Source organism: Prionailurus bengalensis, chromosome E2 (assembly GCF_016509475.1).
Source record: "Prionailurus bengalensis isolate Pbe53 chromosome E2, Fcat_Pben_1.1_paternal_pri, whole genome shotgun sequence".
In the NCBI taxonomy this organism is placed as follows: domain Eukaryota; kingdom Metazoa; phylum Chordata; class Mammalia; order Carnivora; family Felidae; genus Prionailurus; species Prionailurus bengalensis.
The window spans coordinates 28,655,565-28,675,677 of record NC_057352.1 but is presented as its reverse complement, the minus strand read 5'-3'; the positions used below and the strand labels follow the sequence as shown (position 1 = coordinate 28,675,677).

The 20,113-nt window shown below is 45.4% G+C and overlaps 1 protein-coding gene across 3 annotated transcripts in view; it reads right to left on the bottom strand.

The window, feature by feature from the left end:
• Positions 1-11,555: 11,555 nt before the first annotated feature.
• TENT4B (terminal nucleotidyltransferase 4B) overlaps positions 11,556-20,113 on the bottom strand; it is a 75,250-nt gene continuing 66,692 nt past the window's right edge. For 2 of the 3 annotated variants that reach the window (XM_043599162.1, XM_043599164.1), the window contains exons 11-12: positions 19,363-19,527; positions 14,962-17,677 (exon numbers count right to left, since the gene is read on the bottom strand). In XM_043599162.1, coding sequence (XP_043455097.1) covers positions 17,501-17,677; positions 19,363-19,527 — 342 coding nt within the window. In that variant the 3' untranslated portion in view covers positions 14,962-17,500. Of the gene's footprint in view, positions 11,960-14,961; positions 17,678-19,362; positions 19,528-20,113 lie in introns of those variants that run through there. The other variant, XM_043599163.1, reaches the window with a different exon arrangement.

The following is a 20,113-nucleotide window of genomic DNA, read 5'->3' as shown; positions in this document are numbered from 1 at the left end:
GAATGAGAAAATGATCTATCACCAGATTCCCCCAAAGATGTCCCAGTGTGGCCTCTCGCTGTCCATCCTCCTCCACTGTCCAGTGCACAGACTGGCCCGCCTGCTGTGTGAGGCTCTCCCTACAGAGGTGTTTGGGGTCAAGGTGCAACCACTTTGTCTCCCCAGTGGGCTAATGGACTTAGGAGGGCAGGTCCCCTGCCTAACTCAGCTCTTTGCCTCCTGCCCAGGCTGGCCACTTGAGGCTCCCTTACTGGAGTCAGCCATGGACCACTAGAAGCCACTATCCCCCAACACCAGTTCCTGTGTGCCCAGGTACAGAGGAAAAGGATCCAAGAGGTGGGGATCAGCAGCAAAGCCCCACAGCACCCTCAGGTAACAGGTAGGAACAGGAGGAAGGGAGAGGTGGCCAGGCAATGTGTTTTCCCCTTGGGGAGCATTTGAGACTCTTCCTGTTGGGGTAGGGTCAGGCTCCTGATGTATACTCCAACAGATTTCACCAGAGCCACACCAGAACAGGATGGAAAAACCAGAAGCCAGGCCCTAGTCCCAGATCCAGGACTGACTTGTTACGAGACCTTTGATGACCTCAGCTTTCCCACCTATAGATGGGGCTAGTCATTCCAGCCCTAACTCACAAGATCAGATGATACAAGGGATGTTCCAGGGCCCTGTAAGCCATCTGGCCTCAGAAATCGGAGAAATCCCACCTCTCCCTGCCCTCCTCCATAAAGGGCCCAAGAGCTCAAAAGCCTGAGAACATCGAGGGCTGAGGGAAGAGAACCCAACGTGTGTGTGTAGATCCTGAACATTCAGCACTAGGGGAGGCACCTAGTATCCACCTCTGCTGCCCCCACCCCACCCCAGGCGCAGCTGGCCACTTCTGTGCGGCCTCCTAGCCACACCTGGGGTCTGCCCCTCACAGCCCAGGTCCACACCAGACAAGTTCTCCTCCACTATGAAGGCAGCTGCCCATGTGTCAAAGCAGGGACTGAATAACAGCCCAAAGCCCCCTCAGTCTCATGCCCTGCGACCACTGCAGTCCTGTTGGTCATTCATTCGTACCTCTGTTGAGCATCACCCCGGACCAGGTCTGAGGGTGCTTCAGTACGCTGGTCCAGATCTGGATGTTCTCTGCACAGCCCAACCACCCAGGACAGCTGTGTTCCTCATCTGAAAGGCTCCAATTCTAGTAATGGGGCCTACACTCTCATGTCCAGCCTTGACTCAGAAAGCACATGAGTTCTTGGCCTTTGAGGGAGGGGACGCCACATAAAAACCAGAGAGAAAAGACGTCAAGCCCCACTGAAAAAGGCTCCAGCATCTGGGCCCCAAGCAGGGTCAACCCACTTTCTCCAGTGAAAGGGTTAGGTTTTAGGTTTCCCCCAGTGGGGATCCAAGGCAGGGGCCAGCAGCTGCTTGCCTTGCTGGCTTTCCCATCCCCACCCCCCATTAATTGGTGAGGGGTCCTGCTCACCCTGGGCTGTGGTTGAATTGCATCCAACCCCATGCCCGGGTCTGGACCTCACTGAGCCTTCTCCCCTTGAGGTATTTTTACTTTAAACAGCTCTAATGGCCCCCAGAGTCCCGGGCCTTGTCCAAGTCTGGGAAACCTAACCAACCAGCCCCCTCTGTACCATCACAAGCCAACCAGCTTGCCAACAGAGGTCCGAAGGTGACGGGCCCGGGGTGGAGGGCGGGGAAGGCCCACAGCCGTGCCTCTCTGGCAGGTCTCAGTTTTGCCATCCGGAAAGTGGGGCTGGGCCCCAGCTCCTCCCAGCGGGGTCTCTGTCTGGGAAGCGTCTCCCCCCGCCCCAGCTGGGAGGGGGTAGAGGGCCCAGAGAGGGAGCATCCGAGAAGACCCACACCAAACCTGGGGAGGAGGAGGAGGAGGAGGAGAGGGCAGGGAACGGGGATGACTCCGAGGGTCTGGGGGCCGCCCCGCCCGGCCTCCGACCTCCACTCCCCCTCCCTCGGAGGCTCCGCCGGCCGACACCGCCCCCGCCCTACACCCCCCCCCGGGGTCTCCGCCTGGGTGGGGCCGGGCCGTCGGGCGGCGAGCAGCGCGCAGACACCCCGTGCGACACCCCCCACGACGCGGGGGCCCGGGGACGCGAACGGCGGCGCGCTCTCCCCCACCCGGGGCCGCTGCCGCCGCTCCTCCCCCCCCGCGCTGGGGCCAGACCTCAGCCGCCGCCGCCTCGGCCTCGCTCACCTGCCGCCGCCTCTCCCGCTGGCGCTCTGGCCGCCGCCGCCGCCGCCTCCGCCGCCCGAGTGGCCGCGCCGGCCGCGGGCGGGATCCTGCAGCGCGGGCGGGGGCGGCGGAGCGGACGCAGGCGCCCCCAGCTGGCCGCCCGAGCCCCGAGCCCAGAGCCCCGGGCCGCGGCAGGGTCCGACGCCCGGTCCCCATTCAGGCGCCGCGGGCCACCGCCCTGTTCGATTTTCACCAGAAATGCCGAGGACGACCACCCTGGCCCCCGCCCCCCCCCCGCCAGGCCCCCTCAGAACGTGAGCAGGAAACCAAACCTTTTCCAAAATTACTGTTTTCTCGAAGTCCCGCACGTGTTTGGACGCACCTGGTGCTGCTCCACCCCCAGAGGGAAACACTTTCTAGCAAACTCGTTCAACTGTTTCTGCTCCAGATCGGTCCTCTCTCCCTCCAGGAACGCCCCTTTCTAGAAGGAACTATAGACTTCGGGCTAATGCACTGCTGCCAAGATGAAGGAAGCTTAGGTTGAAACTTTCTGCCTCTCTCAACTCCTGGGGGGTCCGGAGGTGGGAACCGCCCTGAGCACCGGAGACAAAGCCGCCTAAGAAAGTAGGTATCCTCAGAAGGTAGGCGGCTAACCCCATGGTGACCCCACTCACAGCTGCCTACAACCCAGGGTGGGGCCCCAGAGTTGGCAGCAAAAACATCTGCCCTGTTTCCGAGGCACCCAGGCTGGGTGAGCAAGAAAGCACTCCTGAGTCACAGCTGGGAGGGACAAAGGAGACCGACTGAAGGGGTAATCAAGACCAGGAGAGCGCTTAACTGACACCTTCATGAGTCCACTTGTCCAAACAGCACTTATGCCTGTTACGGAATCCTAGGTGCCCACTTGGCTGAGAGTGGGGTCACGTGGGCAGGTGTGAGGCCCGTTTCTCCGGTCCCAACCCTAGAGGCCCCAGCCACAGTTCCACAGGAAAGATTACTGAGAATGTGCAGTTTAACAAACAGGCAGGTGATCCTATGGCAAGCAGTTGGAGAAACTCTGGTCTACTAGGTGCCCCGTGATGAAATCCAGGAGCCGGGTACATTAGTGACCCTACAGGGAAGAGACACCCAGGGTCTGGTGGTTGTGCCTTGACCCTGCAGGAGGCCTAGAAGCCAGCCCAGAGGACACCTGCTTTGGAACTAGGCCGAGGAAAGGAATCGGATGGTGGGATGCTGAAAGGTGAAAATCTGATTTGCACCCCAGATGGTCCCCAGCTGAGACTCCTAGCTCCTAAATGCAGCAAAAGCGCCCTGATTCCCTGAGTTCAGTTCCCACTGCCTCTGGGCGTCCAGAGGGTGGCACTTGGCCTTGCGGGCCGGAGCTGGGCCCCTACCCTGGCGAGGTCACTGCTGCGTCCCAAGTGCTCACAGGTGAAGATCTGAGCAGCTGGAGCTTCCCTACGCTGGAAAATGGGAATCCCCGCTGGGGGCGAGGTGGTGGGCGCACCTAATCTTCATCAGCCCGCTTCTGCACCTCGCCCCGCCCACCCTGCAGCTCCGCCCCCGAGCAGAGCCCAGGAAGTAAGTTTGCCCCAGACCTCAAGATCAGCGGGTGCCTCAGTTCCGGGCTGGTGTGACCTGCGAGCCAAGGACAAGCCTGAAGAGAGTGAAGGGTGAACCCTGGGCCCCGGGATGGACGTGCCGGGCTCGCCCTCAGGCCTCTTCCTTCTGCCTCTTCAAGCACAGTGCAGGGACCCCTGGGCCCTTTGTGGCACATGGGGGGTGTGGGGAGCGATGCTGTGACTTCCCACCCTGTGGTGTGTGTGTCATGTTTTTGCAATTCTATGACCAACTCTCCTGACAGCAGACAGGAAAACGGAGCTGGGGAAAGCGAGTTCAACACAATGCTTGCATCAGTGCGAACCATTAACTTACCACTAATTGCTGAGCGGGCTCCACCCTCTGTTCTGCGGCCAGCTCCCAGTGCCCCCTTGCATGTTGCCCTCGGTTAGTGACTGGAAAACTGGAGCCAACGTCAGAATGGAACGGAGGCCTGGCAGAGACACACATTGCTGGGCCCCACTCGGAGTCTGATTCAGCGTGTCTGGAGTGGCTACCAAGAATTTTAATTTCCACCAAGCTCCCCAGGGGTGCCAGTGCGGCTGGCTGTCGGGCCAGCCTGGGTTGCAAGGCTCGAAGGCATTGATTTCCAAATACAGTTGGAGTCCCACTCCCAGAGGTTCTGATCCTGGGGAAGGGTCTGCAAATATGCGTTGTTTAAAAATCCAGGTGAGTTTATTTAGTGACAAGGAGGGCACTTCAAATCCTAGAGGAAAAGGAGTGACTTCTTCAGTGTCTAAGTGTCGCATGAATTGCCTACCATTTGAGGAAAAACTGTCAGCGGGACACCATCAAGTCATGATCTCACACAGTTCATGGGATTGAGCCCCACATAGGGCTCTGTGCCAGCAGTGCGGAGCCTGCTTGGAATTGTCTCTCTCCCTCGCTCTCTGCCCCTCCCCCACTTGTGCTGTCTCTTTCTCAAAATAAATAAACTTAATTAAAAAAAAAAAAAAGAGAGAGGGGCGCCTGGGTGGCTCAGTCGGTTGAGCATCCGACTTCGACTCAGGTCATGATCTCACAGCTCGTGAGTTCAAGCCCTGCATCGGGCTCTGTGCTGACAGCTCAAAGCCTGGAGCCTGCTTCAGATTATGTGTCTCCCTCTCTCTCTGCCCCTAGCCCACTTGCATTCTCTCTCTCAAAAATAAATAAACATTAAAATTTTTTTTCTAAAAACAGTATCAGCTACCAACCTCACATCATACTAAGACAACAGTAATCAACCAATCGATGAAAGATCTTTGTGTTTGAAAACAAACCTTGTGAAAAACATTTTTTAGTAATTTTGGAGCAGAGAAGTCTGCATAGGGAATCAAATCCACACTGAAGGGCTGTGGTTAAATTTCAGTGTCTCTATCCAGGTGAGGGGGTAGTCTCCAAATGTCCACATCTACTGTCTGTGATCTTAATTATCCACTCTGTTGGAAAACTCCAGAGCACGTTTGCCTGAAGAGTCCCTTATTAACTGGCCCAGGGGCAGTGTCCACCATGGGAGGCCAGCTCCTGCTGCTAGAGAACCATCAGCATTCGTTGCCTGAATGAATTTCTGGGGCAGGCAACAGTTCGGGGGCCTTGTCGCACTTGTGCAGAGAGAAGACTTAAAAACCTAAAATAAATCACTGTCACAGAAGCTGTGAGTCACTTATTTCAGCAAAACCAGCCCTTCTCTTTAGCAGGCAACGGGCACTTCAGCCAAGGCGGACAGCGCACAAGGTTCCCGAGGGTGGTGCTGATCGCTTCGGTCCTGGTTCAACCTCTCGCTCATCACTACGTGGAGCAAAGCTGGCCTTCCCAGCCTGGTGGTCCTCGTTCCTCACCCCTAAGAGAGGAGGAGCTTCCTTCCATGAGGACCTGTGGACGGGCTATGCAGCTAAGGAGTTTCAGTTAGCAGGGGGTTATGTACCTCATGGTAGAAAATGAAACAACCCAAAGATAAGAACTGGAAATCATCTCCTCCATGCCACTCCCTGAGGTAACAGATTTTTAAGGCTTGAGATAGACTCTTTCTCTACCCTTCTCCCTGGCAATCCAGTTTTAGGTTAGAACACCAGCCAGGTCAAATCATTATGGCACACACCTTGAACTTACACAGTGCTGTATGTCCATTATAACTCCATAAAACTGGAAAAAAAGCAAATTGGCCAGAAAAGATGGTGGATTGAACCCATCATCTACATTTACTGTTTCCTTAAGCCCACTAGAATGGGTGTTAGGGTTCCAGCGCCCCTAAGAATGGAGGAAATGAGAAGAAACAGCAGTATGAACGTGAAAGGAGGAAGGTGAGTGGATCGGTAATACTGCCTTGGGAGACACAAGACACACAGCCCTAAACCTGCGGCTGGAAAAACTAAGAAGCAATCCCAGTTACACTGGGGAAGCTCCAAAGGCTCAGAGACTGGAAGTGCCAGCTATCTCTGGCCACAGGGCAGAGCTAAATCGAAGTTGGGGGAGTGGAGGGGCACCTGGGTGGCTCAGTTGGTTGAGCATCTGACTCTTAATATCGACTCATCATCTCACAATTCATGGGTTCGAGCCCCCCATCAGGCTCTGCACTGACAGTGCAGAGACTGCTTCGGATTCTCTCTCTCTCTGCCCCTCCCTCTCTCAGGCTCTTTCTCTCTCTAAAATAAATTAATTAGGGCATGTGGGTAGCTCAGTTGTTAAGCATCTGACTTCAGCTCAGGTCATGATCTTATGGTTAGTGACTTCCAGCCCCACATCGGGTGAGCTCAAGCCCCGCTTCTCTCTCTCTCTCTCTCTCTCTCTCTCTCTCTCTCTCTCTCTCTCTCTCTTTGTGTCTCTCTCTCTGCCCCTTGCTCACTTGTGCCCTCTCTCTCTCAAAAAAAAAAAAAAAAGCCTAACTAATTCATTAATTACAGGCCAGAGGTTGAACATTTAAGGAGTGAAGAATCCCAATCTCTGGGGCACCTGGGTGGCTCAGTCGGTTAAGCGTCCGGCTTCGGCTGAGGTCGTGATCTCAAAGTTTGTGGGTTCAAACCCCACGTCGGGCTCTGTGTTGATAGTGCAGAGCTTGCTTGAGATTCTCTCTCTCTCTCTCTCTCTCTCTCTCTGCCCCTCCCTGACCTGTGTGTGCTCTCTCTCTCTCTGAAAATAGATGAATAAACTGAAAAAATAAATAAAAAAAGACAACAGAACGAAGAAGTTCACAGAGACGAGGTAGGCAGGCAAAAAACTGTATCATTAATATCTGCAGAGATTCAAAAAATGTATTGTAATCACGAAACCAAATAGGATACTGTTTTTTAACGAGGAGCATCTGAGGACAAAAACAGAGCTCACATGAAAAACATGGGAGCAGAAATTAAAAACCAACAGAAAGGTTGGAAGTTCAAGTTGAATAAAAAGTCAGAGATGGAAAATAGGTTAGAAGAGATAAGAAGACTAGAGGCTCAGCCCAGGAGACTCGCTATCTGAGTAATTGTGGAGTCCAGAGAAAACAGAAAGGAGGAAAATAAAAATAAGAATTCCAGGTTTCCCCGTCATCCAGGACATGTGGTGCCAGATGGAAAGCATCCATGCCACCAACGGCCTGGTACAATAGGCGAAAACAGACCCACCTAATTTCCGTAATAGTGACAATGCCAGAACATTGGGAACCAAAACGAAGACCCTAAAGGTTTCAAGAGAAAAAAAAAAATAGGTTACAGTTAATTTTCTCATAACAACACGAGGAAGGATGAAGCAATGCTTTCAAATTCTGAAGGAAAAAATGTTTTCCAAGCCAGAATTCCATGTCCGGCAGAACTATCAGTTGAGTCTAAATGAAGAACAGACCATTTGAGGTGTCGAGTGCCTGTGCATCCTTCCCCAGGGAGCCCCTGGGACTGTGCACTAACGAGAGCTTATCAACAAAAGAGGGAGACACGGGATGCAGAGAACGGGAGCTGACCACGGGGTGTGTGAAGGGGACCAGGTGCCGGTGGAGAGAGAGCAGGGCGGTGCGTGTGCACCGGGCATGGCTGCTCAGAAGCTCCAGGCATGAAAGGGGTTGGAATCCCTGAGCACCTGAGCATTTGCAGAGGCTTAGAATACTAGTAGCATTTGGGGTGCCTGAGTAGCTCTGTTGGTTTAAGTGTCCGACTCTTGATCCCAGCTCAGATCTTGATCTCAGGGCTGTAGGTTCAAGCCCTGCGTTAGGCTCCATGCTGGGCGTGGAGCCTACTTGAAAAGAGAAGAGAAGAGGAAAGGAAAGAAAATGGCAGTGTTTAGGGTGAATTACTAAAGTACGTGCAAAACTAAAACCAAAAACAAACAAACAAAAAAAAAAAAAACACAAAACAACAAAAAAACCTCGAGAAAACAAACCAAAAAAACTTGTACAGAAAAAAAAAAAAGGAATCTTTTTTAAGTATACAGCTTAATTGATAAGAGCAGCATCTACACAGTCACGATAATGTAAACACTGAATATTGTGCTAAACAAAATCCAACGTAATTATTTCGGGAGGCTGGGGCACGAAAGGAGTTTGGGGGTGGTAAGAAGTCAAAACATAATTTCTTTTTTATGTTTATTTTTGAAAGCTAGAGCACGAGCGAGCGCGGGGCAGGGTGGGGGGTGGGCAGAGGATCTGAAGCAGGCTCAGTGCTGACAGCAGAGAGCCCAATGCAGGGCCAGAACCCAATAAATGTGAGATCGTGACCTGAGCTGAAGTCGGGCTCATAACTGACTGAGCAGGCACCCCAAAACATAATTTTTAAATTTTATTTTTGAGTAATCTCTACACCCAACGTGAGGCTTGAACTCACAACCCTGGGACTAAGACACACATGCTCCACCGACTTAGCCAGCCAGGTGCCCCGAAACATAATGTCAATAACTGAAAAGCAAGAAGTGGCATTAGAGGTATATCATTTAGAGACATCGAGGTAAACACTCCACCCGCCCCAAACCACCGAAAGTTGGAAGTGGCTGCCTCAGGACAGGGAAAAAGCAGAGGGAAGGAAGGGATGGCAAACAGACTTGTAGAACCATTTGACTTGATGACAAAACTGCTGTCCTGCCCCATCCACCTGCTCTTCACCAAGTCCCCACGCCCCTCAGCCCAGCCCTGCCTGCCAGCCTTACACACACCTGTCTCCACAGGCTGCTCCTGTGTGACTTTCCCCTTACCTTCTGTGTTCCGGTGGCGATGTCTTGCCTACTTATATGAAAGCACCGTTGTCTTGAATTGGATTTTAAAAACCAAAGACGCATGATGTAATGTACCTTACAACTATTTTGAGTCCTTGTGCAAAGCCACATTCCTGAAGATACCTGCCAGGTGATTTAAGTATAGAAATGGTTTGCATTTTTGCACGGGTGAGCAACAGCTCTTTTGAAAATTGACACACCACTTAAACAGGTCATTTGATACGTTTAACCCTCTCCTGTTTCGTGTGAATAATGTTGGCATTAAACCTTGACATGTTTCTAATGGGTTTCTCTTCAACCCTGTAATCCCGTATTTTCACATAGGAGTCAGTTACTCGCTTTAGAAACATACACACATAGACACAAGTTTATGCCATTTCCTAGATGGATTGTATCATGGATTAGTTTGTTTGGGTTTTTTAAATGGCTTCTTAGACAAGCAACAAGTATAAAATGTTTTTTAAAGGTGAAGAATGTTCCCATTTAAAAGTTGTTGCATTCTTAAACTGACCTAACCTGGTAAATGTAGAACGTCTCACAACAGGCTTTTCTGAACACTAATGAATAGAAATCACAGCAGAAATTCTACAAACACATAATGAGAGCCTAAGAAAACGATTTCAAGGAAAATCTCTCCTAAAAAAAACACCACCCTGTTCCTAAGGATTAGGGAGATCACTGTCTGGAATTTCCCATAGCCACCTTCCATCCTCTTTTTCCAACAAAATTTTCCAGCAGATTTCCCAAACAAAATTCAAGGCAGCTCTCTGCCTTCTCTGACCCAAATAACTGGCTCCTTCTTCTCGCCAGAGTCCGCTCTCTTTGCTCACCATACGAGTCATTCTACTTTAAGACAGATAACTTCTTTTTAGAGACTTTCAGTTGCTGCTTGCCGTTGTTAAAGGACCTAAAACCTAAAATATCAAGTTTTGGGGGGGCAGATGGTGGAGAATGGTCAATAACTGGTTTTTCAGCATCACTTTGTCAACGGCAACATTTTCTAAAAAATTTCACATGACCACGTTGTGTTTACATTTCAATCTTAGCAAAAGTACCAAAGATGAAACACTTCTCAAAGCAACTCATGAACATTCACCTAAAAGAAGATAAAACGGGGGGAATTTTTGTTTTTTCCTCAGAAAGCTCAGTTCAGAAGTAAAGTGCTATCAAATAGCAATACTTTAATAAAACTCCTATTCAAGATAAGCTCAAGTACTGGATATTTCATAAATCTATCAGTTTAGAAGGGCTCTGGGGTATCTGACATGTTAATGTACTAAAGCTACCTGCAAACAAAAGTCAGCATCATAAAAGGAATGAAATAGACCTCTGTCTGCGTAGACAGGGAAAGAGCTCTCTGGAGGGTAGAGGGATTACAGAATACCACAGTATGTTACCACTTAGGCAAAAGGGGAAGAGACTCCCTGACATGTATATGCAGATAGGTTTATGTATGTAAATACATTTTTAAAAATCTAGGCAGCTACATCCGCAAATATTAAAACGGTAATGGGGCGCCTGGGTGGCCCAGTCATTTGAGTGTCTTGACTCTTGATTTCAGCTCAAGTCATGAGCCCAGGGGCATGGGATTGAGCCCCGTGTTGGGCTTTGTGCTGAGTGTGGAGCCTGCTCGGGACTCTCTCGCCCTCTAAAAATAAAAATAAATAAATAGAGCAGGTAGCTCCAGGGAGCTAGGTGGGATTAGAGGATGAAGGGTAACCAGATCCTTACATTTAGATATTTACATATTATTTACATTTCTTCACAATGGAGCATTCACATGTTAGTTGAGAAATTAAGTAAATGCACTGTGTCTAGGTAGATGGACAAAGTCGTCCTGTATATTCAGTTCATTCTCTAATTTACCATTTGAGCAACTTCTGGGATACTAACAAGATATTTTGATTATACTCTTTAAAAAAAAAAAAAAAAAGGACATTTCCAGTACATGTGCAAGAAGAGACCAGGCTGGGGAGGGGGGCGGGAGAGCTGGCTTTACCAGCCTGTTGTCTAGACTGCTGAGCTACTCTTCACTCTAAGTCAGCCTGTGATGATCTGGAAGCAAACTATCCAGGATTTTCTTCACCACCACTCAGCTGGGTTCCAGGCAACCACCGTCAGTCTAAGTCCTAGGGCTTCCCCCCTTGGGAAAACACGCTCTGGTTGCACTTAGTTATTAACCCCACTTCTTTCTCTGTTCTTTGGAGAACCAAACATTTTCATTATTCTATTTTTAGTCTGTGTAACTCGTGGCTCCACAAAACCTATGGTTAAAGTATCTCAATTTCTTAGTACAGCAAGCATAACCCCTTGCGTCAAAGCAAAGGATACAAATGGGGCAGTATTTGCAAGTAAGCAGACTGTGGGGAGTTGGCTTCAGTCTTGCAGTGGCTGTGGAGACCCGTGCAGGAGAGACCCGTGCATCTTAAAGCATCTCCCACTCCATGACTGGCATTACAAAGGCTGGAAGCCCACAGAAATGCTATCTATGTACAGAAAAATCTCTCATTGGTCTAAACAGGGTCGTCTTTAGAATTACAAGATAATTTTTTTAATAGCCATTCAAGTCTTACATAAAGGCTCATACCAGAGGTTTTGAAGATAAATGAAAGCACAAAGCCTTTATTGAATTGCAGATTATGAATAATAAGCCCAATGGTAAGCACTGGGGGCAGATGTGCGTAGAAATGCAATTTATAAAATTTTCGAGGCAAACAATTGATGTCTTTGAAGAAATCGTCGTGAGCTTTAAAAAAAAAAAAAGCAAAAAGCGAGCTTCCAGGTGTGCAATTCATTCATAGTATTGGTAACTGGTGCCCAGTGATAATGACCTCAGGAAATGTCGAGATTTCATAAACCATTTGTATCAAATCTCTTTTTCTGGTAAATTCCTTAGTGCCTCTGCAGCGGTAACTAGACAAGAGTGGAAAGCTTTCAAGATGACTCAAACCTCCAGCACCTCACAGGAGTCCACATTTCTTAACACAGAAGGCAATGCTGATCAAGGGAGGAAATAAACGAAAAGGTTATTAAAAACAAACACTGGCGGGCCAAACTTCTAAATATATACATCTATGTATATTTCGCTAAAAGATGTTTATCTCTATAGCCCTTCACGTTTTATATCCAGAAACTATACTTTCACCACACTGTGCGATAAGACAGTGCTTTTTAGAGGTGAGTGCAGTGAACACTTTGATTGATACTCTTGTAATAAGTCTTTGGAATATTTTAGGATTATAGGACTTTCAAGAGACTTTTTAAAAAGTGACTCCTTAAAATTTAAATATGTAAAAACCAGAGCAGGAGCTTCCATTTTGGAGATTTCAGTTTAGGGACAAAGAGACAGGTTATGACAGACTGCAACCAAATATAAAAGGTAATCACAAAATGATTTAGGCAACAGCCACGAACTGCACAGAACCCAAGTTGAAAGGGGAGATAAATTTCAACTCAAAGAATCTGGCTGATAACCAATAAATAATTTCATTCTCTTTGGAAGGTACAGGTCACTAATCCATGAGAGACAGCTTCACCAAGTCACTGGCTTCGATAGTTTCTCCTAGGCCTCTGTCTCCCCTCCCCACCTACCACACGATTCTGCTAATGCCCAGCTTGTGAGACTTCACAAGCTCTCATTATTACAGCATCTTGAAGGTAAAACAACACTCCTAACAAATTTATCCAGACTGTTTTCTTAGCGGAGACCCGGCCTGTAATCAGGCCACATGGAAACTGCTGCTTTGACCAGGAGTCAAGGCCGTGTAGAACCACAGAGACTTATGTTAGAATGCAAAAATAAAGATGATGTGCAAATATCAACAAACACTTTCACTGAAAATACACAAATTAAGAGACTGTCTGTTATTGTCTGTTCTTAGCGATACGGCTAACATTTCTCTCAGCAAATCCTGGCGATTCCTCAAGTTCATAACCACCAAAGGGGATGTGCTATCTCCATCTGTCTGGTTCAGTCTCTTCTACGGTGTTCCCTCCTTCTGGCTAGTAGACTGTGGACTAGGTTACACTTAATAGGGCATACACTTAAGTAGAAAATGTAAAGGCCAAATACTTAAAATCAAAACCCTGCCTAAGAGTAAAACAAACATTAGCAGTGTATTAACTGAAAAGCTGCCCTTAAGTAAATATTTAATTCTGGATGTCAAATACATCCGCAGAGTTTATATAAAGCAATTCTTCTGCTTAATTCTGTCAACATTCAATTTATACAGATATTTAGGTCATTATCTTTGATGAAAAAAAAAAAAAAGGTGCTCAAGGCATAAAGTTAAAACAGCTCACAAGAAGACGGTAAAGAACAAGGCTTCTGGGTCACGTCAAGTTTCCGAGCCATGCAAATAACTTCCACGGTCAGCTCGAACTAGTTTCTCAGTTGTGTTAAATATCAAGTAGCGTATTAAAATTTGTTCTTTTAATGTTCATTCCGCCCATAAATATTTTGATAAGATAGAGTCTTGAGGTTCAGAAGCTGAGGCAAGATACAGACATCACTTCCAAGAACTGCTTTTACACATCTTTGTTCCCACTGTGATGCTGCACCATTCTCTAAATACATCACTAGATGAATTAGGTCACTGATGAAAATTAGGATAAAGAGTAACTATTAAATATAACTTCCTACTCAATTAAGTTCAATAGAGCCATTTATGGAATATTTTCCTCACAAAATACTTGATGAGAATGTTACTCTCCACTAACCGAAGTAATTTAAATGAGCTCAGAGAGCAAGAACTGATGGATAAGAATAAACTCTTCTAATCATTAATTTAACATTTCAATATTTATCACAGGAAAATTAGGAATGTCTTTTTTTTTATATGTTACCATTTAGTTCTTGAAAAGTTAAGTGAGAAGCAACCAATCTCCTATCAACATTCCTAGTCAGTGACTGAAACACTAAGAGATCAACAGCATGTAATAATCAAAGGAACTGATCAGTTTTGAACTGTACATCCACATTAAAATAAAATTGAAATGTAACTATGAACAAAAAAAAAATCAACAAAACTTATCAATAATACCCAATAATGGTGATTTCTAGGGACTTCTACAGAGCAACCTTGATAACTACATCCTAGTCAGTGGGGAGGTCTTTGCAATGAACACATTGCAGTAAGAGGGCCCTACAGCTCACCGTGGCCATCCGCTCTCCTGGCAGGCCTACAGCTCTGGAAACCCCAAACACGAGTCCATAGGTTAAGACAAACACAACTCACACTAACCATGACACAGGGGAGGGAACGAGAAAACACATGGAGGTACGAGACTTCAGAGGAGAAAGACTATTAGTAACGCTCTCCCTCGCATGCATGTTTTTACCCTGTGAAGACTTTACCCAGGAATATCTGGAGCCACAGCAAATAATCCAAGTATTAATGACAGGCTCAAAATGCAAGTAAAAGTAAAACACACTCAAAATAGGACAAAAAAAAAAAAAAAAAAAAGAAAGAAAAATAGGCTGTTGAAGCCTGGAGGGCAACTGTATGTAAAACCAGTAGATCCCGAGAGCAAAGCTAGATTTGAAAACCACATGCAACATCTCCAAACAAGACAGACGCTAAAAACCAGGCTCCTTCACGGACACCTCAAAACTGCAGGAAAAAAAATGCATTTACCTTTGTCATCAAAACATAACTATTCAGGTTTTATGCTGACGTGTCTATGACCCATCAACACTTCTGAAAACCAGTACTGAAATGTTTATCAGAACTTTTCAAGGAGCTCCAACACCGACCAGGCACACATACATGACTCCCCGAGAAATGTCACCACAGTGAGGCAGAATTGGTGAAATCCCATTCTACAAGTACGAGCAAAGGAAGGTTATGACTCATGAGTATGGATGGACTGTAATATTTAAATGACACATTTCTGATATACTCACAAAATCTTCATAGAAAGTATTAAAACTCAAAAGAGAAAAAAAGACAGGAGTCAAATACAGAGATGAAATGTACAAAACAAATGAGCAGGCAAACTAAAAGTTCTTGAAAGTATTTTACTTCAGATTGAAAAATGAACAGCTTCCACACTGTTCATTGCAAGATACACAGTATTCACGAATACAATGCTGGTCATTTGAGGATATGTACACACCTCAATTTCTCCTTCATGCTTTTTCTTTTAGAAAGATACTGTTTACCAAAAAGAAACTTCAGCAGTACAGGAAAAACTATTTTCCCAATAAATTTACGAAAACCTAAGATTCCCAATGGAATCAAGATTATCTTCCCGCTACCACCACCTTAATATAATCACATGCTTATTGGAACGCTAATATCTGCACCCTAAGAGTACATTTACTTTCAACAATGAGGGTGATTCTTAAAACAAAACAAAACAAAACAAAACAAAACTTCAGTGTGGTAAATGTAACAATGGATCTCTGCAAGTATTAAGTGTCTGAAATAGGCAGCTAATACTGGATTTAATATCATTTTATAAATAATTGTTCCCTTAGCAGTAAACATAAGTCTACACATTCACAATAGTCCTAGAAAATAAATACTGTGATTAAGCACAATATGTTATGACAAACTAGTTTCAAAACACAAAAGCTCAACATCTTGATAAAAATTCTGATCAGAATAAAATGTGACTCTAAAATTTAAAACATTGTCAAAATAACATCACATTTAAAATTTTCCACGATTTACACAAGTATCATGAGTTTCCAGTTGTGGAACACATTTTCCCATTGTGAATTAAAATACGAACATATTGAAAACTGTCAATTTCAGTGATAACATCAGTTTTGGTCTTACTTTAGCATTATTTTCTTTATAAAAAGTTGCACTAAGTGTCCATTAATGATCTGATTGGTCTTCAGTATTTCATAAATGTATATAAAAGAAATTCCTAAAAGCCAATAGTACTTTATATGTATATATATAAAAGAATCTCATTTCCCAAATGGCTGTAATTAACAGAGCCACATACACTGATGCTAAACACAAGAGCCTTCACATTGAAAGAGAGCATTTTCAGAAATGTCACTTACATCCTATTATAGTCAACATTCCCGAGTTTCAGACTCAACATGTGATGGGTAACAGAATTATACATCTCATTTGCGCTCAAAGCTGACCACAACCAAAATTTACAGTATGATTGAAACAAGCCAATGTTTTAAAAAGTTTTAATTAAAGATAACAATTCCATGGAAGGAGAGGATAAAGAATGGGATGACAAGAAGTATTTGGTCTTAATAAGGCAATACAAAATAGATCCATTATCAAAGACCATTTAATTTTTAAAGATCAACAATACCAAAAGCATAAAGTGGAGTATAAGAAAATAGTTTTTTATAAGTATGATTTAATTAAAGCTGTTTACAGTTAATCTCTCCCACAGTAGTTAAGCATGGATTTAGAAAAGAAGAAGAGACGAGAGAACCAAGCACACGCTGCACACAGGGTTGGGAGCCAGCATGCAAAGTCTGTGGGACTCGGGGTTTCACCGCAACAGGAATGGGACCAGACGCGGGCGGCCTTTTTTTTTTTTTTTTCCCCTATTAGGAAGAAAAACAAAACAAAACAAGACTGCAAAGGAAACAAACACAAAGTCATGTAATTGCCCATTGCCCAAGACGACAGCACTATAGAAAACAGTTGCAAGTTAATTCTTAGAGATGACTAGAGCTTTTCAGTGTTTACACAAAAGTACATAGTACGTTTTTTTCTTTTTTTCTTTCTTTCTTTTTTCTTTTCTTTTTTTCTTTTTTTTTTCTTTTTTTTTCTTTTTTTACAAAATAAAACGTCATTTGCCACCATAAACCTTTTCTTTAGAGGAAAAATTTTTGCAGCAGGTCACAAGGGTTCTAGAGTAAGTCATTTCAATGCTGAGGAAAACAAATTGAGTAATAGAACTAATCACTTCCCTATATATGGATGTTAAGATGACAATTCAGATTATTTTTGAAACTAATCCTGAGAAAAATCTGTTTACAATTTAAACAGTAATGTTATGTAAAAAGTATTAACAAATCCACTATTACAAATATCAATTTCCTATATGGTCATCTATATATACACACAATAAAATGGTAAATATATGCAAAAATATTAAAAAAAAAAAAAAAGAAAACATGCACAGATCACTTTCCCCTTTGGAATCTGGACTTCCTATAAGATACTTTTGTTTTCTTTCCCCACCCCATCCTCTGAAATTGGTTTTTGTTCCTATCACCCTACCCACACTGAATATTATTCCCTATAACTCTGCATAAAGCCAATGAGAAATATATTTATTTTACATTCAAGCTTTAAATCTTAAAATGACCCTGTTGTAGCATATGACTTATCAAATGAGCAGCCTTTTTTTTTCCCCCTTTTTTGCTTGCTTTTTGTTTTTGCAGTTGTCAGTCTTCATGATCCATTCCGTGGCGAGCTGGGAAAAAACGCAGTTGCTAAATCAAAGTCTGAACAGTGTAAGGCTCCCGAGCGCCAGGAGTCCCTATCCAACTGTCCTGAGCATGAGACCATTGCACACAGAAGACAGTCCATCGCACAACGCCGACTATCTACAAAGGTCTGAGAGGGGGGCATCCCTCTTGTGTTTCCTCTTTTTGCCATGGTAATACTGATTATTTGATTTGCCTTGATGCTGTTTGTTTGTCATCAAGGAACCATGGCTTGTTTGAGTTGTACCTTGGAAGCCTTTGCTGGAAGAACGAAAGAGCCTTGCTGATCCATGCTGCAGAGAAAGAAAGCGGTCAAAGAGACATCAGTATTGTGAATTCAGCGGAGCACTCACTAAGACCTGACTCAGGGAGCTTTCAAATGAGGAATATGCCAAGTTACCCAGCAGGCAAAAAACGATACTTCAGGGATTCACTCTCCTGAGCTCTAAAACTTTTGTTTCTTTTTTTTCATGGAAACACTGGAAAACACAGACCATTGCCTTCCTTGCCTTGCCCTCTTCCCTCTTCAGAGTATATGGAATGTGAAACTTTTCTCAAGGAACCTATCCATCAATATACCACATAATAAACAGCATTACCGAAGAAGCTCTTAGACACAAAGGTGTGCTGCCAGGTCAGGGGTCATCACGGACCCCTGATCACTGTCAGGTCACGGTCATCTTACATCCTGCTATCACCTGTCACTCTGTTGCTGTTTCTACATGGATGTGTGTTTGGTGCACATGACCAAGGCTGTATAGGTAAAGTAGATTCTGGGAGTCAGACATGAGGTGACTGACGTAACGGTCCATCTCTACTCCAAGAGGCCTTCCCCAGGGTCTCCACCGTACGGAGAGAGGGTGAGATGGCCTTGGGTCAGAGCCCAGTATGAAATGGCTTCTTTCCTCATTTTGATTCCTTACTCATGATTAATAAAATTTTAGACAACTACACAACTGAAAATAGAGTATTCTCTGTGGCCTAAGTCAAAGCTGATGTTCATCGACAGCTGACCCACTATCTGATCATTTCAACACAAGCAACTAGGTACTGAATATTAAAATATAAAAAAGGTGAGGGTGCCTGGGTGGCTCAGTCGGTTGGGCGTCTGACTCCAGCTCAGGTCATGATCTCACAGTCCATGGGTTCGAGCCCCGTGTCGGGCTCTATGCTGACAGCTCGGAGCCCGGAGCCTGCTTCTGATTCTGTGTCTCCCTGTTTCTCTGCCCCTCCCCTGCTTGCTCTCTCTCTCTCTCTCTCTCAAAAATAAATAAACATTAAAAAATTATTTTAATATCAAAAAGGTAAATAAACATTAAAAATAAAGAAAACAAAATATAAAAGAAGGATATATTACTCCCAGATGTGCAAAACATTGCCATGAGGTCATGCAAAAGCTTATAGTGGGCTTACTTCAAGTACAACTGAATCTTTTAAAAACTCAGTGCAGGGGCGCCTGGGTGGCGCAGTCGGTTAAGCGTCCGACTTCAGCCAGGTCACGATCTCACGGCCCGTGAGTTCAAGCCCCACGTCGGGCTCTGGGCTGATGGCTCGGAGCCTGGAGCCTGTTTCCGATTCTGTGTCTCCCTCTCTCTCTGACCCTCCCCCGTTCATGTTCTGTCTCTCTCTGTCCCAAAAATAAATAAACGTTGAAAAAAAATTTTTTTAAAAAAAATAAAAACTCAGTGCAATTGTTTAAATGCTGAATCTGTACTAAGGTGGGGTGGCCGGGACGTCTTATGAGGACCAGTCGCTAAATGCCCACAAAGGTTTACATTACAGTGGCGTCTCATAATGATCTTCAGGACACCCTGTTACAGGAAGCATTGTGCTTTGGAACCTCTTAGAACAAAACAGGTTTGTTCTTCCAACCTAGAGTTTTCTTCAAACCCACAATGTGTATATATATTCACGCTTGAGAAATTCTAAATAGTCTGTATTGAATATGAACAATTAAAAACACACAAATTCCACACACCTGAGATTTGTTGGTGCTGTTGGAGGTGTTACTGGTCTGGGTGCTCTGCATTTTCCCAACCGCCTGGGATGATTCCAAGGACACATCCTGCGACCCTACCCGGTTCCCAGTGGACGGACGGCAGAGCAGCTGTTTCGGGGTTTTGCATGGTGTCGCATCAGAATCCTAACATAAGTCATATGAGTTATTATGTGACGTATTAGTAATTCAGATATTCATCTTTTAGACTAAATTTAGCCATTTGGGAGTTAAGGGAAGCACCTTGACGAATTGACAAAACTAACCGCTTGAGTTGCCTCCACAAATTTCCCTCCAAACATCTTAGGTGGCTTATTTTATCAGAAGGTTTCTGTTCGTTGTTAAACCTATTGTCTAGACCTGACCTTGTTAATAAGCCTGGAAGGGGCTCACAGAGGTCCAAGTTTATCTGCACCTCCACTGATAGGAAATGAACCACGGTACAGTGCAAAGAGCACGGCAAAGATAAGGCCCCAGGTCCCGGACTCAACGTCTTCAACCAAATACAAAACGACTGATTCAAAAGGCTCAATTTCTGCGCATCTGTGATAAACAATCAGTGAGTGCTCCAACCGAACACCCCGCGTGGTTAAGAACTTCCGGGAGACGACGGGCTGAGCCCCACCTGTTTCTGGGCTGCCTGGGACACAACTGTGCTACTTCTCTGCTCAGGTCTACCCTTCACCTTCACACTCATAGTCCCTAAAGCTCGCTCTTGAGGCTGTCTTTGTGT